The sequence below is a fragment of the Spinacia oleracea genome, chromosome 1, assembly GCF_020520425.1.
Source record: "Spinacia oleracea cultivar Varoflay chromosome 1, BTI_SOV_V1, whole genome shotgun sequence".
NCBI lineage: Eukaryota > Viridiplantae > Streptophyta > Magnoliopsida > Caryophyllales > Amaranthaceae > Spinacia > Spinacia oleracea.
Window position 1 is genome coordinate 121,876,792 of NC_079487.1, and position 23,550 is coordinate 121,900,341.

At 34.3% G+C, this 23,550-nt stretch overlaps 3 protein-coding genes across 3 annotated transcripts; 2 read left to right on the plus strand and 1 right to left on the minus strand.

The window, feature by feature from the left end:
• The first annotated feature begins 4,594 nt into the window (after positions 1-4,594).
• LOC110787421 (profilin-3) lies at positions 4,595-7,051 on the plus strand. Its single transcript, XM_021992045.2, has 4 exons — positions 4,595-4,849; positions 5,320-5,457; positions 6,266-6,408; positions 6,842-7,051. Exons 1-3 carry the CDS (start codon positions 4,721-4,723, stop codon positions 6,398-6,400), a joined length of 402 nt encoding a protein of 133 aa, XP_021847737.1. The 5' UTR covers positions 4,595-4,720; the 3' UTR covers positions 6,401-6,408; positions 6,842-7,051.
• Positions 7,052-8,063: 1,012 nt separating this feature from the next.
• On the plus strand, positions 8,064-10,424 carry LOC110787422 (early nodulin-93). Its single transcript, XM_021992046.2, has 4 exons — positions 8,064-8,304; positions 8,440-8,501; positions 9,582-9,657; positions 10,038-10,424. Exons 1-4 carry the CDS (start codon positions 8,184-8,186, stop codon positions 10,130-10,132), a joined length of 354 nt encoding a protein of 117 aa, XP_021847738.1. The 5' UTR covers positions 8,064-8,183; the 3' UTR covers positions 10,133-10,424.
• Positions 10,425-10,926: 502 nt separating this feature from the next.
• LOC110787423 (endoribonuclease YBEY, chloroplastic) lies at positions 10,927-19,503 on the minus strand. Its single transcript, XM_021992047.2, has 12 exons — positions 19,029-19,503; positions 17,305-17,556; positions 17,103-17,198; positions 16,435-16,612; positions 16,221-16,289; positions 16,034-16,134; positions 15,355-15,447; positions 13,686-13,757; positions 13,467-13,586; positions 13,292-13,342; positions 11,880-12,068; positions 10,927-11,382 (listed from the first exon to the last, which is right to left on the minus strand). Exons 1-12 carry the CDS (start codon positions 19,368-19,370, stop codon positions 11,215-11,217), a joined length of 1,731 nt encoding a protein of 576 aa, XP_021847739.1. The 5' UTR covers positions 19,371-19,503; the 3' UTR covers positions 10,927-11,214.
• Positions 19,504-23,550: the final 4,047 nt, after the last annotated feature.

Consider the following 23,550-nt stretch of genomic DNA (forward strand, 5'->3'; position numbering starts at 1 on the left):
ATATATATATATATAATATATATATATATATATATATAAATTAAATTTAAATAAAAATAAACTCAAGTAAAATAGATGTGTAACTCCTAACATTTTCATAAACATCTACTTTGTAAGTTGTTTACTTCTTGTTATAATACAAAATTATGACCCACCACCAAGATTAGAAAAGATAGCTAGAATACATGAAAGCGTCGGTAAAAGCATTTGCGGCGATTTAATGCGTCGTAATAGACATTTATAAAGCGTCACTAGAAGCCTTTTCCGTACTAGAAGCCTTTTCCGTACTAGTTTGGCAAGGGGTATCAGCACATCCATTTGTGCTAGAAAATATATAATATATTTGAGATTTTGAGAATATAGATAAGGTTTTATAAGCAGCGAATGTTTAGATTTCATAATACATAAAATGATCCCACGTATTAAAATACATACTTATAAAATTTAATTTTCATTGAAAAAACACACGGAGTACTTCCTAGTAAAAATATAATATTTTTTTTTTTTGCCAATAACCCCTTATTGAATTAGGACCGAATATTGTATTATTATCTACGATTAAAAAGGATGATTTTACCTTTAGAGAAATCTTATTCGGAATTCTCGAACTCCATAAAATTATACTCCTCCGTCCCAGATTAGTTGTTACACTTTCCTTTTTCCCTCCGTCCCAGATTAGTTGTTACATTTCTAAATTAGGAATGACCCCACAATTATTATATTGTCTCTCTCTTCCCAAAAATATTTTTTTTGTCTCCACACCCTCTCTCATTCAATTAAAAAAAATACCCCATTAACTCCTATCACATCTACCTTTTCAATAAAATAACAATTGATAACCAAACAACCACTTATCACCTAAAACTTTGTGCAAAGGTAAGTGTAACATTTAGTTGGGACGGAGGGAGTATTAAAAAGTTTCGTTTGAAATGACATATGTGCTGATCCCTCTTGCTAAGGGGGTCACTACTACACTGCTATAACATCTACTCGTTCTAACTGCGAGAACCCGTGCTTGATTCTTGACTAGAGAAAAAATAACCAAATTTTTAAATGCGACAAACCAAATTATGGGATCATTTTAGTAAATAAAACATCAAACTTAATATTGAATATTTTTTTCACCTTTAACTATGATTTTTTGGTAAATCGTTATCTTTATGGGGACTATCTGATAATTAATTTACCTCACTATCAAAAAAGAGTTGGTTGTTAAAAATATAATTTATTTTTTAAAAATTATATACTACATATTTTTTTGATTACACAAAGGCTTACAATAAAACTTAATGATACCAGCAAATGTTTATCAATCTCCAAATGAAATTTTTATTACCGTATGTCTAAACCTGTAAAATAGTAACGTTATCCAAAAAAATAACTCCGTACGTTGTAAATGAATTGTTTAGATCAAACTTCGAAGAGTTAGCCTTTAATTACTAAGTTTGGCTAAGATTACACAAGATTATATAACTTTTGAAACTCAAGTAAAATAGATGTGTAACTCCTAACATTTTCATAAACATCTACTGAGTAAGTTGTTCACTTCTTGTTATAATACAAAATTATGACCCACCACCAAGATTAGAAAAAATAGCTAGAACACATGAATGTGTTATAATATTATCTACGAATATAAATGATCATTTCACCTTTACATAAATCATATTTAGAATTCTCAAACTCGGTAAATTAGATTAAAAGATTTATGTTTGCAATGACTTACGTGCTGATACCCCTTGCTACAATGGTCACTACTAAGCTGTTAGCCTGTTACAACATCTACACTAACTGCGCAAACCCGTGTTCGATTCTTCTCAAGAGGCTAAGTAACCAAATTTTTAATTGCGGATCAAAACCATTTTACGGGATCATTTTAGTCATGAAAAGATCAAAATATTAGATAATTTTTTGGTTACTCGTTTCCTTTATGGGGAATGCACTCATTGCTTTTATGGGAATTAAAGATAATTAATTGTTGATTGTGTTGGGAACTTAAAACAAATTTGAAATTCAAAATTAAATTTCAAAACACATTTCAAATTTCAGTTTGAAATTTTCAAAAGAGATAGAATCTTTTAAAATTGATGTGGCAAATTATAAGTGGTGGTGTGCAAGATGCTCTTGCACACCTTGTGTACTTCTATCATCATCCCGAACATGCGGTACATAGTAAGCTCAATTATCATAGTTTTTCGTAGAACTTTCAAATAAAAACTCTCAAAAACTCGTAAAAGTTTGTAATAGATTTTTTTTAACGGTTTTTTCATGAAATGCCCCTGAGGTTTGCAATAATGCACCAAATACCCCTGCGCGTTTCAAAATTCATAGAATACCCCTATTTTTTCTGAACTGTTCATCAAATACCCCTATTATGACTTTCGTTAGTCCTCCGTTAAGTCATGTTTATAATTCACCAAATACACCTATTTATAAACTTTTTGCATAATACACATCTATTTATAAAGTTTTTTGCACCAAATACCCAAACAGCTTATACCATTAATAAATGAATTTGAAGCCCAAAATTGAAGATCAATACATCTGAAAATTGAAGAACAAAACCCATAATATTTTTTTTGGTAAATAAGGCAAATTTTATTACCAAAATGGTAGAAACTAGTTAAGAACAAACCCAAATAACAAGGAAACAAACAGCAAGGGGAGCACAACCGCATCCCTAACTAAAACACAAAAAAACATTAATTACAAGCCACTCGGACTGCAAAACAACCAGCAGAACCAGGGCAGCAAAGAACAAACAAGCATAAACACAACATCAGCAGCTGGGAAGCAAACCAGTAAGCAAGCAAACCACAGCCTTAACTGGACATCCTGCACACAAGGACTGCACAGCAGCAGCAAAACCAAAACCAGGTGTTCAAAACCAGCCTTAACTGGACACCCTGCACACAAGAACTTCACAGCAACAGCACAACCAAAACCAGGTCAAACACCTGATACAAAGACCATAGTATTGCACAGCAGCATCAAGCAGAAAGGGAGAGCTTGCAGAGAACCTGCAGAAACCAGAACCTGCAGAATGACTACAACACATACACATCCTTCACCACATACACAGCAGGAGCAACCATGAAACATACACAGCCTTCAAACACAAAAACCCATAATATTGAAGAAGAGAACATTAAATTTTGAGAGTTTAATTCCTAAAATCGAAAAATCTAAACTACAAATTCGAATTCCAATGTCTACAATCTCTCTCTAATCTACCGAAATTCTGCTGTTTTTCGCCCCTTGCTGCTGCCGCTGCTATTCTATGCTCACGAAGAACTCAGCTCCAAAATCTAAAATAGGAAAAGCAACGAAAATCAAAATCTGAAAAACAAATGTTGCTCCAAAATCTACTCTAATTTCATATGCTCCCTCGATTTAGTTATGTATTCTCTCTTAATTGTTGCGCTACCCTCTATGTTCTCTACTCTATCTATTTTTGTTCTCCGTCCTTCGTCATCGGCTTAAACCTCCCCTTCTTCATCAAACTTCAATTCGCGATTTCAATTCACTAGAAAATTTGGGTTCGATTATTTGAGGATTTGAGTTAGCAATTGATGTTTGATGAAGATGGTTTGAAGAAGGAAAAATTGTGGTTGGGTTCACCATTTTGATACCCAGGAAAAAGAGATGTGAGATTGAGAGGAGAGAGGAGGGTGAGGGGAGAAGAGAAACGATGAAGAAGAAGAAGAGGGGCGAGTATTTAAGAAGGGCCAGAAACAACAGAGGAGATGAGAGGAGAGAGAAGAAATAAGATTTTTTTTTTTTAAAGTTAAAATGTAGATTATTGGGTGAATAAGGGCATAAACGTAAATTAACGTTAACGGAGTACTAACGGCCGTTAAATCCAAGGGCATTTGGTGCACTTTAAGTTTAAATAGGGGTATTCTATGAATTTTGAAACGCGCAGGGGTATTTGGTGCATTATTGCAAACCTCAGGGGCATTTCATGAAAAAACCGTTTTTTTAATGAGGCAAATTTGTCAAAAAGGACCTTTTATAGTCCACATTTTGCATAAAGGACCTTATATAATTATTTTTGTAAAATCGCACCTTAATATAATTTTTTTTGCGAAAGACAACCTAAGAAAAGTTTCCGGCATTGATTGAACTTTTCCGGCCATTGACTTGCACGTGAGCAACACGTGTGGCTTCATTTTACATGTTAACTTGTAAAACTAGCATGTTTAGTGGAAACAAAACAACTTCCCTTAAACACGACACGGTATATCAAAATCGAGCACTACCACAATAAACATCACTTTAACAATGCGTTTTGTTGAAAATATAGCAAAATGAAGTCACACGTGCAAGTCAATAGCCGAGAAGGCTCAATCAATACCGTAAACTTTTCTTAGGTTGTATTCGAAAAAAAAATTACATGATGTGATTTAACAAAAAAAAAAAATACACGGAGTATAAGATTATTTTTAGCAAAATTGGGTTATAAAATATCCTTTCTCACAAATTTGTTTTTTAATGAAATTTTTTTAGATGTTTTAAAAAAATCAAAAAATCATTGTCAGATTCGAAAAGACAAGAATTACCCCTTCCCCTAAATCCCCTACTCGTTTTCTCTTCTCATTGTCACATTTCTTTCTCCATCGCGCTCTCTCTCTCTCTCTCTCCCCTCTCTCTCTCTCTGCATCTCCAAGCTTAACAACTGTAACTCCTTTTTCCCAATCGAAGAAAAACAACACCAAAAATGTCGTGGCAAACTTACGTCGATGACCACTTGTTGTGCGAGATCGAAGAGACCGGCAACCACCTCACCGCCGCCGCTATCCTCGGCGTTGACGGCAGCGTCTGGGCTCAGAGTGCCAGTTTTCCTCAGGTACTTTTTCTTCATTTATCTATTTTGTATTGGATTTTCGGGGAATTTTACAAGCTTTATAGATCTTATTGATGTTTAATTTCATGTGGGTATGATTGATTTTTCCTGATCTGATGTTTTAATCATATGGGTATTTCTGGTCTCATCGTTTCCTTTGATTGGTAGATTTCAATTTTTTGATTATTTCAGTCTATTTCAATTTTTGATTCGATCTTTGGCTGTTATTCTTTGATTAAGCTGAATTGTGTGTTGATTTTAAGATTCAAGTGGATGGTTGTGGAATTTGACAATTGGACCTAAATTTTGCAATCACTTTAACTGATTTATCAGAAAAATTGTGTGATTTTTAGGAGTCGATAAAATGATGAGATCTTGTCAGTTGTCACTGGTTTTACTGATTTATCTAGCTATTGTACTGATATGTATGAAGGCTTAATCGTGTATTTGGTTTGTCTTTCGCGATGCTACAGTTCAAGCCAGAAGAAATAGCTGCTATTGTGAAGGATTTTGATGAGCCTGGAAGCCTTGCTCCCACCGGGCTGTTCCTTGGCGGTATCAAGTACATGGTTATTCAAGGTGAACCCGGGGCTGTTATTCGTGGCAAGAAGGTAAAGATTGATTGTTTTCGATGAAAAATATAGACCTCATGCTATGTCATGGTGAATTGGTGATGGCTTTCCCTTGTTTAGGTATATGTATGGCTTCATTGGTGAGAAGCAAATGGCAAGAAAATGTTTGTTATGTATGGATGTAGTCCTGTACTCCTGTGTGAGCCATATATTAGGTTGTTGCATTCTCTTGTGCCGAGTCCCTGCATGCGTCTTATTGGATTCGGCATCTGTTAAAATATTGTCCTGTTCTGTTCTGTCTTTCCTTTGCTGAGCCAGTTCCGGTGCTTTTAAGAAAATTCTGACCCATGTTTAGAATGATACTTTGAATGGAAGAGGCTTCTTATGGTTTAGAGGGTTTGGTTTCAATGCGAAGTATCAAGGTAGTCGTCTTGTATGGTCATTTTGGTGTATTGTATTTCTTTAACTGTGATCACGTTTGGTGGGTGTTTTTATAGTTCAATGTTTAAAACTTGGACCAGTCAATCTTTATATACTAAAATTGTGAATGCGGTCTGAGAAGCCCTTCCTTCAGCCTCAGCGTATAGACAAAGTCGATAAACAATGTTTCCAGTTTCGAGTCCTTCACCATGTGGTGCACTGCTTTCCTCAGTCAAGGTTTTTTTTGTGGTCACTATGTGCTAATCAACCACACATCAACACAGTGATATCCTGTTTTTCCTTTTAACTCGTTTATTTCTTGATATTAGAATAGAAGGAATCATCAATTTGTTGGAATGGTACTTCAGTTTTAAGTTGCATCATTGTTATGCTGGTACTTACTGTTTCTTTTTCATATTATTTTCAGGGTGCTGGTGGCATTTGTGTGAAGAAGACCGCGCAAGCCTTGGTTATCGGTATATACGATGAGCCTGTGACTCCTGGTCAGTGCAACATCATTGTTGAAAAGCTGGGTGATTATCTCATTGAGCAGGGTCTCTAAATAGCTTGGTAAGTTCAGTCCTTGTTGCTTCAAAATTTGCTCACTTTTCTATGTTGTATTTACCGCTGAATAAAATGTGAAAAGACGAGGCTTCAATTACCCTTTTATTGAAAACACTCCCTTCTCTCCAATATAGAGTTCCTTATCATCAAATCAAATCAAATCAAATCAGAGCGTTTCAAAAAGAAATCTCTCCTTTATATTCAAGTAAAAGACTATAATTTACAAATTATTTCCCACTTTTCTCCATCACATCTCACTCTTTTACTTTCTCTCTTCACTCACTTCAATAATTTTTACGTCAATACTCTTTATAATCATGTCAAAGTAACATTGAACTTCTTTGTGAAATATTGCAAGTACCTACATAAAACTAACATAATAAACTCCGTGATATCTCATTGTTCTGCTTACTAAATGGGGTATAAATTTTCCGTGTAGGTTAATATTTACATATTTGATGTACACAAAGGAGCTTGGTGTGGATTTGCTGCTCTATAAAGTGGGGATTGGCTTTCTATTGTGAACTTTTAGCCTTTGTTCCTTTTCCCTTAAAAGGGGGTTGTGTTAAATTTTTCTGGCATCAGATGAGAAGCTTTTTGATGTATTTTGTATGAATTGTTTGCTTTAATCTTGGAGATAGTTGATCCATACAGCGGCTTATGTTTTCAAATATGGAATAATATTTCTGCAAATGGCATCTATTTAAGCGGGCTATTAAGCCCGGTCAATACTTTCATAGGGGAAGAATGGTAACGAGGAGCTCCTAATGAAAAATAGACTCTTCAAATGATTTGAGGAGAACTTTGTAGTTTGTATGAAGGAGTGATTATAATGTTTTCATGAGTATGACTCAAAGGTGGAAGTGTGATAATTCTGAAGGAGGTTAATATTCATGATTATTGATTAGTTGTCATTTGATAATTACCTCATGTTCTAGAAGCTGAATTACCATGTGTGAACTTAAACAAAAGAACAAAAATTTAAATAACTAATGAATTACCATGTTCACTTAAACAAAAGAACAAAAATAACTATCTTTTAGTGACATGACATTAAACCTGTTATAAACATATAAAAATAATCGAAGTAGCAACATGTAGGGAACTTTTGCTTGCATTTTCTAAATATAAGTTATAAACATATTGCCATATTGGGTATGTCTCTAAGGATATTTCCTCAACAGGTAACAGATCGAACACCGAACCTCCTGAATTAAAAGTTACACTTTCTATCATTTTAGCTAGCTACTACGTATGTTACTCCGTATCTTTTTTCATTTAACTACAAAATACATTCTTTTATAATGGGTTTATGTTTACAAGAAGTAAACTTAACCCCACTAAAAATAAAACTCGGACAATGTCCAAGCCGTACACTAGTTATATGATAATAAAATGTAACTATTTAATTGATTATTCGTAGTACTCTCTCTGTTCCGGAATACTCGCAACGTTTTGACTGGACACGCTTGTCAATGCACAATTTTAACTATTAATATATTTAATTATATATTATAAAGGTCAAAGTGAATTATGTGAATAGTGCAAAAAGTCAAACCGTTGCGAGTATTTCGACACGGAAAAATGAATTATTAAGAAAACAAAACAAAGAATTAATTTGGAACATGTGTTTGGTAAACAAGCTAAGACGCCCACCGAAATTGGTCAATCAAATCCATACATGGAGATGAACAAATACAATTCACCCAGTTAAGTATAACGCAAATTAAATACTAGAACAGAACAAATCCAATTTGCAAACAAAGAAAGGAGAGAGAGAGATGGGAATTCTAAGCGCAATGATGGGTCAGAAAAATGTCAATAACAACACCACCAACATGTCATCTTTCTTGATCCCTGCTCCTCTTGAAGCTCAGAAAATCAAAGCTGATTGCGCTCGAGGTATTATGGGATCTCTCATTGTTCATCGTTTGTTCTTCTAGATTTGGGTTTATCTTTTTGTGATTTTATGATTGAATTTTTAATTATTTTCATGGGAGGATTGAATTGCTGATTTTGTTGGGTAAATATTGGCAGAGGCAACCGTAGCTGGATTTAAAGCTGCAGTTATGGCTTCTGTTGTTGCCAGTGCTACTGTGGTATGTGTGTTGTTCTAATCAGTAACCGTGCTTTTCTAATTTATTTGTCTGATTACTGTAATAACTTTAGTGGAATTTTTCAAGCTTTTATATGTTGTTAAATTCATGGAAGTAGAATTTATAGTATAAAATCCAGAAGAATTGTATCAAGTTGTCCTTACTGATTATAAATAAGAGAATTGAAACCCAGAAACCCCTAATTCATGATTATAGTTGCCCTTATTAGTGATTTTATCGAACATGCTTGATTTCCAGGTTTGAATTTTTGACATTATATATTAGTCAAAAAGGGTTTTGTGTTGAAGAATTAGTCAAGAAGGGTTCAAATATCGTAATCTTGTGGACTTGAAGCTTATGTGTGTAAGAAATGAGCATTTAAAGAGTGGTGCGTTCATTATCGAGGATGAGCTTGGTTGCACCAAATTTGGATTCTGAAGTGTGTATCCAATCTGCAGGAATCAGCAGTGAATACCAATCCCATTAGATACACAAGATTATGCTCAGTTATTGACTTATTGGTAGAGTGACTATATTACGGTTTATCATATTCTTAAGAGGCTCTATGAATATATGTGGAGTTCAGTTGAGTCTTTTAGGGAAAACCATTATCTTCAAAGCAGTTGCAAGTTCTGTGAAATCACGGAAGTTTTTGTATGAAAATGCATTCGCATTCTGTCAATTGTTTGTGATACTGGAAATCGATGTAAATGGCCATGGATGAGAATCATATGTTATGAACTTGTTTTAGTTCCCAATATTCCGTTGATTTCTAGCAAAATTCTCATTCCTAATATGTTACTTCTTCATTCGGATATATTTGTGACATTGCTTCACATCATCAACTCATCATAATATAGAATAACAATCACACTATCACAGTCTATCTAGGTTTTTGGAATTGTTAGCAACTTTTTCTTAAAGTTCCAAAATAGTGATTTCTGGATGTAGGAAGTGGATTACAAGACTTGGTTAAGAATCTCTTCAATGGTTACCGAGCTCTGAAATGGTTATACAATGCATGTGGAAGTTGGTTTAGTGCGTATCTTTTCTTATGATACGGTGTCTCTTTTTAAATTGCAGCTAACTGCTTGTCGATTCAACCCATGGGCAAAGGCCAACCTTAATTATAGTGCTCAAGCACTCCTTATATCTGCAGGTAATGCCTGGATCATATTATTTAAAGTTTTTTCTCAAGCTTTGCTTTTCCTGTAGAATACGTAATCATTAATGTTTTGTTCAGCTTATAGACTTTTATAAACTTGATATATGATAATATGATCTGTTTCACATTTACTGATTTACATACTTTAGTCCTTTGAATTGAACACTTCACTATGACTTCGTTCCTGTGGTATGCATGAAAAACAGTTTACATGGATTATACTATTGCTTAATATTGTACGTAGTATATAAAACATAGTGTTATTTGCCTTAAACTCGCAATTTGAAAAGGTTAGATGCAATTCACTGTACTAATAGCTATGTTTGTTTATGCTCTATGGTACAATATCTGAAGTATGTAATTTCTGTGTGCAGCAACTATCAGTTCTTACTTCATTACTGCTGACAAAACTATTCTGGAATGTGCTACAAGACATGCAAAATATGACACTTCCAAATATAATGAATAGAAGAACTTCAGTTGCAGAATGCAATCAGATTCTCCATGTGAAAAAATACTGGACAAAGTTATCTGATTAGCATGCTTGTGAATTGAGATGGCGCTACTGTCAAACCAAAAGTTTATTGTGGTGGACAAAATTGGTTTCCCAGTTCCAGTTTTCGTTGTAAAGTCTTATATGGAAGATAGTTTTTGATGTTATGTTTGTAGGTTCGCCTATTGTGTTGCTGGGATGGCTAATGTACACAATTGACAATAATTATTCTGCATAACGCATTAAAATGCAATTTCTCCTGAAAACTTGTTTATGATTTCAGAAAGCAGCATGATTGCTTCCAATCCCATGTGCTATCTTCAAGTTGCTATAATGCTATCAGATTCATCTTTATTTGGGGATTGAGTGATTGACAATCTATACCACCATATATTAAAAGGCGTTTCTAAAAAAGTTTATGTTCCACATGGTGCTTTGTTTATGATATTCACCCCATGTAATCTTTACATACATAATTTTTTTTTTGTCAAATATGGTTTGCATAAGGTTTGAACTTTGAACCCCCAACCTGAGTTTAAATAATAAAACCTTTACCACTAAGATAACATGTTTCATGCACATTATCATTGCGGAAAAAAATAAGTAAATGTAAATGTATTTAGTGTAGTAACTCGGGACATCGCCCGGCCGCAAAAACTAGTAGTAACGTAAATCAAGGTTTTACAATTTAATGATTTATTACAAATTTACAAGAGATATCACCCTTGAATTGGAATCCATTTGCAACCAACTATGACAGATAAAACCCATTGGGAAAAAAATATTCATCATAAGGTCTTTATTATCTCAATACATGAAGTTGGCAAAAACATCAAGTGAGGCATTACAAAAAATTGCAACTTTCTGTGAAAAAATATAATGCTGCTAACCTAGGTTGGGGGTATTTTGGACTATTTTTTGTAGGAATCAGAAACAAATACAACCAATATTAATACAGAGAAGGGAAAATGAAGAATAAGATTGTGAAGAGGGTGAAAGTTATGGGCTACATCATGGCACCCAAATGGCTGCACCATTCATGTTCTTCATCAAGAAGCTCAGAATGCATATCGATAGATGGCATCAGCAACCCCATGTTCATCATTGCTAAGACCGATCACATCAGCAACGGCTTTTGTCTTCTCTGAACCATTACTAAGAGCAACACCAAGATTAGCCAACTTGAGCATTTCGATGTCATTTTCCCCGTCACCAATTGCCATAATCTGGAAATAATTAATTGAAATGACTCAGTAATTTGACACAGAGAAGTACTTTAACAGAAACAGCAACATTAAGAAAGAAGAAATAATGACACAGGCACCTGAAGATAGCAAACTAAAACCCGTTAATTTGAAGTTAAATTGTTTGTAGACTATGGCTTCGTTCTATTCACTCGAAAATGTGCTGATGGGAGCTTATATTAGAGTGAATTGAGCTTGGGTAGCCTCATTTGAATCTGGGTGGGTACTGGGTAGTCCTTATCAATGTTGTCAGAAATTATTTGAAGTAATCTGAACTTTATTTTCATGAAACTTAGTCTAAAGGTGAAAATAACAAATATTTTCAGACCTCGGATTTAGCCTCAACTAGATAGAAAATCAGAAGTTCCCAGAAAATCCCTCAACAAAGAACTTATTGCAATGGTAGTCCCCTAAAAACTTCCATAAGATGGCTTTGTTACCTATGTATAGAATACAAGAATGAAGATTTGATAACATACCTCATCTGCAGAAACTCCCAAATGGCCAAGGAGTAATTCTACACCATTTCCTTTGGATGTCCCATGGGGAACAATTTCAAGCATGTATGGAATAGCTTGAACAACACTAGCATGATTTCCAGCTGCTTCTGACCAATATGGCCTTATTGTAGTCTCCACTCTCTCAGTGGTGTCTAAGAACACCAGTTTCTGAGGAAGTTAATGGGTCAATACAAATGTACAAAAAAGGGAATAAAAAGAGAACAACTATCTGAATAAGAAAAGAAGAAAAATAATTAACAATATCTTAAAAGCTAGATTAGTTCCAATTAAACTGCTCTTCCAGGACTGCTTATTAGCAGGATCATATATTTTTTAGTTCTGGGGAGAAGGGTGTTAGTCAAGTTAGTATCCAAATACAATTGAAAATTCTAGACGTACTAACTCACTGTGACTAAACAAATAGCCAGGATCGGTGAATCTATGATATTTAGAATCATTTGTTATCTAAATAGTAAATTCTAACATAAAAGGTTTGGTGAATTCATTGAGAACATCTATCCAGAATGTTTTCACAGGATAACCAATGCCAGCTTACAAACATGTCGATAGAAAAGGATTTCTGCAATTTGCTTCATTCTGTGGATCTTTCATGGGAGCTAATTACCCCAGACTCAAAAAGAAACTGTTCAAGCCTTTATGCCTGAATTCTACACCTATGCATGTGTTTATATAGTGTTTGCATTAAGCAAGTAAACTGCAGATAGCCTAGGTCCATGCCTCATATTCAAAGCAGAAAGTGAGACCGATCCAGAACATATAGATCACAGGAAAAAGTTTACAGTTCCCCAGAAATGTAATTACAGCATTCATGCATTATGTCAGTGTTTCGTGGCGTAAAAAAACAATGGGTGCCATTGCTGTTTATCATATCCCCTCTATCCAGAAATAATGTCCTAATACCCAAACCATTATGAAGATACAATATTTGGGCCATTCCCACGCTCTCCCCCAAGGTACCCAACACTGATTTAAGGGAATATTTGATATATAAATCCAATACTGAATCGTTTCTAATTTGGAAAAGGCGAGAACTTTTTCCAGACTTCCCAAAACAGTATACATGAGTTATTTCAGAATGGATCAAGTATGTCACTTATTTAAAAGAACTATCTTGTTATAGTTACCCGGGTGCTTAGATACAACTACTTTCTCATATTGCCTTGTAATGATGGGAAACAAGCAAATAGTCTCATTTGCCAGGCAAAAGCTTGGGACCAGTCAAACAAATAAACCTTTAGTGTAAATTTTGTGGCAAACGCATTTCTTTCTTGACTGGCCCTACAATGATTATAAGTCGGGAATTCACATGCAAACCGTTAATTCATTAGTACATAATACATATATTTTATGAGCAAGCTCAAGTGTCCTACCTGTACTTCGGCAGCAGCCAATAGTTGATCAGCTGAAGGCATAACTTCTGCCTGCAGGAATTCCATTGTAGAAGTAATCAATCAGCTTCATTAGCAAATATTTACACATGTCCGAGGCGGTGGACGGGGAACGGAGGGGGGTCCACAATGTTACAAAGAAGCTGATATCAGGTACCTTTGGTTCATGGTATACACTATGAAGTGAGTCTACAAGCGGGTGATCAAACAATGTTAAGCAACGATCACCACAGAATGCAACAAGTGCGATTTGGTGCTCCAAGGAGTAGGAGAAGACCTAATTTTTTTACAATAACAAAGGATACTCATTATTAATATCAAGAACCAAATACAGCAGATTAAGTTAAGGTAGGCAGCTTTGAAAGATAGCCCATACCTCCCTGCAAAAGTTTGGGTCCAAATTCCTTCTAAAAATTTCACGGCCTTGTATTCCATAAACAAGCAATCCCTGTGTGAAACCAGAACAGCTGATAAAGTTAATACTAGTACAAGTATTAGCTACATGAAGTTTTCTAACTTGTCAATAAATTTTACATCTCCATTTGTTTTCAAGTATGAGCCACATAACTCTTTCTAAGTAAAAATCAAGTGTTATAGTCAAGAAATTTTCTTTAGCAAAAAAATTTAACAGAATTGTCATAATAAACAAACTTGATTTGGATGCCTACTTTTTATATTTTTATGAGACACGTGAGTGTTTAAGTGACTTTGAAGCACAATGGGTTATGTTGGGTTCATACTCCATGCTATCACTGTTGGAATCAGTAAGTCATAAGTCTATTTATTTCAATCAGTTGACACTTGCCAACATGTTGTCTGATTTCATTGTCCAGTAGTCAGCTCGGAGTAAAATTAGCAGTTTTCATTAAATGGAACGACTATAGACAGAATTGAAGTACGACTGACAAATACTGCAAACACTAGGGGTTTCCAATTGAGCACTTAGTTTTAAAAGAGCGTCGGCGCAGGCCATAGCGCATCCCTCCACCAAGGCAAGGCGCATTCCAGAAGGTTCCACAAGGCGCAAGGCGGTGAGTCTGGCGCGCCTTGGGTTAAGACTTAAGAGGCAAGGGATTGAGGATAACTGAGTTAAATATAAAAAAGACCAAGTCTTTCCAAATGAACTCTTACCCATTCTTTATGACGCAAATTCGAGCAAACGCCCTCAATTAACTGCATGAGTTTACTCTATTTTAACCCTTAACTGAAACCCTTAATTGTTAAAAAGAACTCAATTTTAAATTGGATAGCCATTGTGGTCGGTCACTCGCCGGTGATGATAGAGAATGTCTGCGAGCGATATATGGTGGTTGCCGGCGTTAGATCTTCCGGTCTTCGACTCCAGTAAAGCTTTGCGTTTTCAGGTTTGTATCTTCTTCAATTGGTGTCCCTTGCCTCTTTTTTTTTTTCTCCGGTCTTTTCTTTCTCTCTTTCATCAGCCACTTTTTCATTTTTCTTCTTTACTTTCAATTTTACGTTTACTTACTGATCCAGCTTCAAAAGCCTTTGCTTCAGTCATTTTTTAATTTATTTTTACCCTTTTGTTTTATTTTGTGGCCGGTAAATGATCAAGGATCCCTCCCCTCTTTTCATAATTTCATCTTTAATGGTTTTTAAGTACAATAGTTTTTTCCCCTAACAAAAAGTATTTGTAGCTTTTTTATCCTCTTATTTGAACGACTATCAGTAGAAATAAAAATAAAATAGGTGCGCCTCGTATCTAAAAGGCGTGCGCCTTCGCCTTGCGGCTAGGCTCCACGGACCTTGTGCCCCTTGTGCCTTCTAAAACTAACATTGAGCACATGACAAATACTGCTCTGCTTTAATTCTGCAAATTTGTCAGCTCGTTATCGGATGTATTCTCATAATTCTTAAATTCTTATACCTTGGAACTAAGACAGGATCATGCACAAAAAACTGCAATATAGCCAAAAATAAGTCGGCACTTCACGCTAGGTATTCTCAATTGAAAGCTGATAAAAGTTTATATAACAAACAAAAAGTACAGTAGGGCATTATAAATCAGAACAAGTTCTGAGCTATACCTGTAAGAAAACACCTGGCGATGATTCGGAAACAATACCATATCTTCCAACCAAATCAACAGTCTTCAATATGTCCATGGCACCAGAACGAGCCTATAAGCATAACATCACATATCACCAATTAAAATCATATGTGAGGGGAGCTAACCTGAGATCCTCCTGAAATCAATTAGTCTTAAGTAATCAGTTAGATAAGTTGTTACTTTGATTTGTTAGTGTAGCATATAAATACATGTAATCAGCCATTGCATTAGTCATGAAATAAAATAACAAACTTCTCAATTCTTTCTCCAATTCTCTCTAAAGAACTCTGTCTTCTCTCCCTCATTCCTTTCTTCTATTTTACACCATCGTTGTGTTCAAAACAGTCAAGCCTAAGGCTGCTGTAACATCATATTATATAGATACAGAATTACAGAAGGAAAAACTCCTCAAATATATATGCTGCAGTGTTGAGCTATTTAATGCATAGAGAAGGCTCACATTTTAATTCTCACTTTCTCAAATATATGCTTCTTCATTGTCCCGTCAGTTACAAGAATCATACAAATACTCCAGTACCGACATTACATTTAAAAAGAAATTTCCCTTGACCCAAAAGAGTCATCAGGTGCCTAGCACGGCTATGAGCGCTACCACGGCATAAGGCTGAAGATACAGGGAAAGAGAGGGATCTTACTTTTCCTGTGGCAATGACCACTTGAACACCCCTTGATGATGCCTCTCTTAGAGCATTTACATTTGCAGAAGAAATTTGACTCTTGCTATTGAGCAAAGTACCTTACATCAAAGAGTACAGGAATAAGTGTAAGCCACAATCGACTAAGAAAGAAACATAACATCTGGAATAGCGGTTTAAATCTTACCATCCATATCACAGAAGATATATTTGAACTTCGGTCTATAGAATCGAAGACTGCCTTCTTTCTTCCTGTCTTTTAGCAATCAGCATGTGAGATTCTCATCACTGCAGACTAGTACAAAAAAGTAAAAAAAAAAATGAAAAAGGTGTGCATTCATGCAGAGTGATGTACTTATATTTGTTATAAATAAAAAGGGATAACAATAGATTAGAATTACCATCAGTATCATGAACATGAAGACTCCCGTCATTTGCTGCATCGCATGCACTCTTTATTAACCCTTTTCCTTCCCAACCAAGATTTTTCAAAAGTAGCTCTTCCTCCAGCTCCATTTCTGCCTCTGCTTCTTCACTTAGCTCATGATCAAAACCCAAAAGATGCAATAGGCCATGAACCTGAATAAGATTTAAGTTAAACTCATGGTTGAAGAAATATACAGCATACTAACAAAAAAGTGAATATAAAAATGTCTTAAACATCAGAATATTTTATCCCATGCAACAATGAAGTACATCAACGCCAAAGGGGAAAAATAGAGAGTTGTTCCATTTAATTCTATGTTTCAATCCCCCCCACCCCCCCATAAGTTCAGTTAATTTTTTGGGATGGGTACGTAACACTCCTGCATAAGACATTGTTTTTGTAATCCCAGAATTTGGAAGCACAGGGTCAACAAAAAGTGTATAGTGAAGACACATACAGCTCAAAATATCCAGCAGATTCAACATAACTATTTTCAGATTTCGGAAAATTTTCAATTTGATTCTGTCACAGAATCAATGAATTTTTCACTCTTCCTGTAAATCAGTTCCAAATACAACAGAATAAATTATCACAACCCAATTCAGGGGGGGATGTCTACTGAAGTACAAGTGTAGAACCAACCAAAAGAATGCGTATCTCATCAAGTAATATATGGCCACGTTCTTCAGCTTGTCTAGCGGCCGTCTCGACAGAAATCACAATATCACCTAACATAAGCTGAAACAAGAACATAGTAGTCAAAAAAATTCCAGAAGGATTTTACTCCAAAGACTAAAATTTTCATGTAAAAACTGAAAATTCTGATCCAATTTATCGTACTTACAATTGGTAACTTAAGTCCAGGGATATGTTGAGACATCGAGAGGACATCAGTTGCATGGTCCTCATCCCTCCAGTCTTTATTTAGTTTTCGAATAAACTCATCATTGCATAGAAGTAATGACAACTCAATGGTTTTAAACTTAGCAACATCATGTATTGTTGTATCTCTTGTTTTATAATCTGAAGTCTTCAATCCATCAAACGCCAACTTCATTGCCATTGGAGCATTTAGTCGGAGCATTTCAGCAATGCTCTACAAAATGATAAGATTATTAAGATAAACTGACAAAAGAACCAGAAAGCAACAACTATGGCAAACATGAACACGTAGATAAGAAGCAGCCTCACTGACCATCACTTCATATATTGATATATCCATCCATTCGTGATTTCTAATTAGCTATAACCATATTGTCCATAACTCCATATATCTCCCACTAAAAAATGGAACCACAAAAAATCAAAGTTTCAAAGCTTTGCAGATGGACATCATTTCAATACAAGACGTGCAGTATATGTAAGAGTATTGACCTTAAACATTTCAAACACTTCAAACATTTGCATGTAATAGGCATGCAATGGGCAAATAATATTCTGAGCATTGAATGCAGAACTTCCAACAAATTTAGAACCATGACAAAAAATTATTTCCCAGGTCTTGCAGCCACCGACTGAAAATCTAATGGCCCATTTTGTAGGTGATAATAATGGAGGTAATGAGAATGGATTTCAATGCAATTTTGCAAAGAAAGTCTCTGCTTATGTCCATGGTCTCCTCCGCAAACATGTTATTTTCCGTAAGACCCCTAGCCTTAACACTTGAGGTTCTAATCCCAACTAGCCCACCAAAACTAGAGCTTTTTTCTTACCATCTTATTTCCATTTGAGACAGAATGACATTGCTCAACGAAGCTGCTTCAGTCTTTATCAGTATTATACAAACATTAACATACATGATACGACTACAGAAATATGATAATAAACATTTCAGTCAAAAGAAAGATATGATCATCCCTTCCAGCATATCCAATCTTTATGTCATTTGTACTAGTCTCACACTCCAAAGTCTCCCCTCTCAGATATAATACTATGTATATTATATTTCGAGAAAACTTTCTTGTGCACTATGATATACTGTGTATTTCCCTTCCTACCCAAAAGAATGCCTTCACAGTAAAAACCGCGTTGTGTATCCAAATAACAGGTGGTGTTGTGACAAAATACTTGAAAAGAAAGTTCCTCATGACATTTCCGTTGTTTACATAGCCCCTCTAATTCAAGATATTTGAACCTTTTTTCTAAATACATTGGCTAACTACTAAGAACTCTTGAATCACATTCTAACAGGTTACAGTTTTAATCCAAAACACACAGAAATTCGAGATAATCTTCACGAAACACAGAACAAAAACTTTCAACTCCTTGACATACACTGCGTTAAAGAGTTACACTAGTAAAATTGTACCCTGCAGGGAAAATACATGAGAATAATCCCTAATACTAAATGGGAATCGGTCCTCTTGAAAGTAGACACCCCCCATTTCGGCTTTCAGCTTTCTCTTATCAAACATAACTCATAACAAATTCCATTCGATCATAATTCATAATCATGGTATTCCAGATTACATCATTCATCTATCATTATATCAAGGCATTAACATATACTTTGTATAACAAGAGACACATAAAAATAACCTTAAAAAAGAGAAGATAAAAGAGGATTACCAAAACTTCAGGGTCATTAGGTAAACCCTCCTCAATAAGAATCTTAACATCAAGCTTCAAATTCTTCTTACTCGTCTCAAACCTCCTAGTCCTCTTATACCCTCTTTCTCCGCCCCCAAAACCACCGCCTCCGTCGCAGGAAACACTCATCCCAGGTGCCCTGAAAACCCTCCATCCTCCTGCATTGCTAAGATCATTCCCTGCCCATAATAACCCAGAAATGGATGAAGATTTAAGATAAGGATTAGCTCTGAAATGGGTTTGTGAAAAGGAGAGGAAACGGGGTTTTGAGAAGGTGGGTTTCATGGAGAAAGGAATGGCGCGTGCCATGGCGCGCGCCATTGGAGAGGAGGAGAGGAAATAGAGGGTGGAGAACGCGGCGGAGGTGATGAGTGGTGTTAGATGTGAGCTTTTCAGGTGTTAAAGTTTGGAGCTTTGGCAGTTTTGTGGAGTGAGTCCTATCACAATTCACTCCTATATGGGATTGAGGTTAAGCTAATTTGATTAACTATCCAATTTGTGGCTTGATTCGACTGCCTTCTATATGCAAAACACCCGGGTGCACAATGATCACTGTGCACCCTGTTTTTAAATGAATATATAGTTCAAATACAAATAACATATAGCCAATGAACTTATAGTTCAAATCCATAAACATATAGTTTAAATATTTCACTAGTACATGTACATTGAAATCATTCTCAATATTCATTAGATTTTCAATAAATGTTCAACTAGGTGCACAATGAGCACTGTGCATCCGGGTGTATAATCCAAATTGCGTTCTACATGAAACGATATACAAAAAATCAAAGATAATTTTAAAATCCGAGCGCTTGATCGATTTTCATTAGCATTTCAATTACTAATTTTAAGTTGATCGAATACATATAACACCCATATACATATTTAAAATGAGTTGTTTATTTTCTAGGTGAAAATACATAGTGATATTAAGGAATTTCTAAGTCAATTTTAAAGAAAATTGCATACCTATATCCATGGTAACACAAAATGTGGTGTATTTGAAAGTAATGTACAATAAAGCGAAATAAAGCTAACTCAAAATGCTTAAAAGTTACCTCTATATATGTAACATTATCTATTTTTTAGTGATAACTTTTTTTATTATTTTATAAAAAATATTTTATCAAAATCACTAATGATGTATTAAATTAATCATTTAACCTTTTAAAATGTTTATCCACCAATTTATTCATAAAAAAAGTTAATCAAAATGTATTATAAGTTACTAAAATACTGGGTAAAAGTTACCTCGATGTAAAAACGTATTGCATGTGACTCCATCGTAGTTACTTCAAAATATTCGATTTTTTTTTTGAAAAAATCCCATTTAGAAATGGAGTTCTATTACCATGACGATGAACATGGATTTTCATTACAAGATTACTCGCAATAAAATTGCAAATGTGAGTAGTCTGAGCATTCACTAATGAGAAAGAAGCATCGTGAGCATCACTAGAATTTTCCAACATTGGAGTATCATATATTGGAGCCTTATCACTTATGTTAACATTAGTTGCTTGTGCACTTACATTAGCACTTGCCGACGAAACCGGAAGAACACTTTTACCATTTCATTTAAGGGGTGTGCTATCCTTTCCAATTTATTTTCTTTACTTTTTTGGTAGGTATAGAGACGAAAATTCGCTATCCTCCAATGGTGTATCACGTTTCGTGAATTAATCATTATTTAACTTTGATATTTATACGTTGAGTGGGGTCAGTAATTGTAGTAACTAGATTAGATCCCGTGCACGCACGAATTTTGATCATTTTCACAAAATATTTAACTGAATATCTCCCAAACTACTGCATAGTTATACTCCGTATCATTTTTAACATACTCGTTTAAATTTATTCATCTAATGTGCATATTTAAAATGTTAATATGATACGAGTACTCCCTCCGTCCCAAAATACAGTGTTTGTTTTTCATTTTGGGTGTCCCAAAATGTTGTGCCTGTTTTTCATTTTGGGTGTCCCAAAATGTTGTGCCTGTTTTCCATTTTGGATGTCCCAAAATGTGGTCCAATATTTAATGTTTGTACCTAGAAAATAGTGTAGTCATATCATTAAAGTTTCTATCATGAAAAAGTGGTCCAATAGTTTATTAGTTTTTGTCTTTTTGTTTAAAAAATAAAATAAATTATGTACTTTCCTATTAAAGTACAATAACATTAATAGTTCATCATGTTATTTTTCAAGTTTCTTAATTTCCGTGAAAAAGGTCAAACGGACACTATATTATGGGACGGATGGAGTAATTTGAATCTACCAAAATATTGAGTGATATATTCTCCATTATTAATATAGAGATTTGACTAAAATGTTACCAATTTAGAATAATTATTATTATGCCGTATCTATTATTGCCATAATTTATAAACTAAATTTTGTTTCCATACATAAATAGTTTATAAAAACATATAGAGGATAAAAATAAAATAAAACAGATACACTTTTTCTGGAAAGTGGTTTTTGGCGGGCACCAGGAATTGACACGTGTCATTCCTGGTGTCTCTTTTAATATATAGTAATTATTACGTCGTATCTATTATTGCCATAATTTATAAACTAAATTTTATTTCCATACATAAATAGTTTATAAAAAAATGTAGAGAATAGAAATAAAATAAAACATGCACTCTTTTTTTGGAAAGTGGTTTTTGGCGGGGAAAATCGCACCAAGAATTGACACGTGTCTTTCCTGGTGTCTCTTTTAATATATAGTAATACTGCATAGTTGTATCATTTTTAACATACTCGTTTAAATTTATTCATCTAATATGCATATTTAAAATGTTAATATACGGAGTAATTTGAATCTACCAAAATATTGAGTGATATATTTTCCATTATTAATACAGAGATTTGACTAAAATGTTACAAATTTAGAATAATTATTATTACGTGGTATCCATTATTCCCATAATTTATAAACTAAATTTTATTTCCATACATAAATAGTTTATAAAAAAATGTAGAGAATAAAAATAAAATAAGACATATACACTTTTTTTAGAAAGTGGTTTTTGGCGGGAAAAAATAGCACCAAGAGTTGACACGTGTCATTCCCGGTGTCTCTTTTAATTAGACCTGATCAAAAGGCGGGTCGGGCCGGCCCGAGAGCATAAAAATATGGCCATTATGTCGGGTCGGGCCAAACTCCAGGCCGAATTTTTGTGCCCAAAACCCGTTATTTCGGGCCAAAATTAGCGGGCTTTTCGGGCCGAGCCAAATTTATACTCCCTCCGTATTTTTTTAAGAGATACACTTGGTCGGGCACGGGTATTAAGAAGAATAATTGAATGAAATAAAATAATAAAGCAAGTGGGGTTGGATAGATATTTTAATAATTAAATATGTGGGGACCATGTCATTTTGGTGGGTGGAGGGTGGGGTGGGTTTATGAAAATATTTGTTTAATAGGATGGTGGGTGATAGGGTATATTAGATGTATTATTTAATATATTTACACCCCACTCCCACCATGTCATTTTAGGGAGTGGGGTGTAAATATATTATTTAATTAGATGGTGGGGTTGATAAGTTACTAAAAATGGCAAGTGTATCTCTTAAATAAATACGGCCGGAAAAGGCAAGTGTATCTCTTAAAAAAATCTCAAATTCTTATATGAGACTGTCCTCACCATCAACTGATGGTGAGACCAGTTCACACTTGCAAATTTAGGTATGTTACTTTTATAGTTTAGACATGTTACTTTTTTATATATAATTGTAGAGGATGTACTTTTTTTAGTTTAGGTATGTTACTTCTATAGTTTATACATGTTACTTTTTTTATACGGAGTAGTTTTAGGGGAAATACCTTCTTAGTTTAGGTATGTTACTTCTATAGTTTAGACATGTTACTTTTTTTTAAAAATAATTTTAGAGGAGGTATTTTTTTAGTTTAGGTATGTTACTTCTATAGTTTAGACATGTTATTTTTTTTTATACAGAGTAGTTTTAGGGGAGGTACCTTTTTAGTTTAGGTATGTTACTTCTATAGTTTAGACATGTTACTTTTTTTTTAATAATTTTAGAGGAGGTATTTTTTTTTTAGTTTAGGTATGTTACTTCTGTAGTTTAGACATGTTACTTTTTTTTTTATACGGAGTAGTTTTAGGGGAGGTACCTTTTTAGTTTAGGTATGTTACTTCTTTTTTATACGGATTAGTTTTAGGGGAGGTACATTTTTAGTTTATGTAGTACTTCTATAGTTTAGACATGTTACTTTTTTTTTATATATATAATTTTAGATGAGATACTTTTTTAGTTTAGGTATGTTACTTCTATAGTTTAGACATGTTACTTTTTTTTATACGGAATAGTTTTAGGGGAGGTACGTTTTTAGTTTAGGTATGTTACTTCTATAGTTTAGACATGTTACTTTTTTTTTATATAATTTTAGAGGAGATACTTTTTTAGTTTAGGTATGTTACTTCTATAGTTTAGATCTGTTACTTTTTTTTTATATAGTTTTATGGGAGGTACG

What these genes read in the sequence shown, in the direction of transcription:
- LOC110787421 (XM_021992045.2), top strand. Translation starts at nt 4,721, where the DNA reads ATGTCGTGGCAAACTTACGTCGATGACCACTTGTTGTGCGAGATCGAA. An exon ending in AGAGTGCCAGTTTTCCTCAG is followed by an intron (nt 4,850 to 5,319) that starts GTACTTTTTCTT and finishes GCGATGCTACAG; the next exon opens with TTCAAGCCAGAAGAAATAGC. An exon ending in CTGTTATTCGTGGCAAGAAG is followed by an intron (nt 5,458 to 6,265) that starts GTAAAGATTGAT and finishes TATTATTTTCAG; the next exon opens with GGTGCTGGTGGCATTTGTGT.
- LOC110787422 (XM_021992046.2), top strand. Translation starts at nt 8,184, where the DNA reads ATGGGAATTCTAAGCGCAATGATGGGTCAGAAAAATGTCAATAACAAC. An exon ending in CAAAGCTGATTGCGCTCGAG is followed by an intron (nt 8,305 to 8,439) that starts GTATTATGGGAT and finishes AAATATTGGCAG; the next exon opens with AGGCAACCGTAGCTGGATTT. An exon ending in AGCACTCCTTATATCTGCAG is followed by an intron (nt 9,658 to 10,037) that starts GTAATGCCTGGA and finishes TTCTGTGTGCAG; the next exon opens with CAACTATCAGTTCTTACTTC.
- LOC110787423 (XM_021992047.2), bottom strand. Translation starts at nt 19,370, where the DNA reads ATGGCGCGCGCCATGGCACGCGCCATTCCTTTCTCCATGAAACCCACC. An exon ending in ATGAGATACGCATTCTTTTG is followed by an intron (nt 16,613 to 17,102) that starts GTTGGTTCTACA and finishes AATCTTATTCAG; the next exon opens with GTTCATGGCCTATTGCATCT. An exon ending in TGGGAGTTTCTGCAGATGAG is followed by an intron (nt 11,383 to 11,879) that starts GTATGTTATCAA and finishes AATTATTTCCAG; the next exon opens with ATTATGGCAATTGGTGACGG.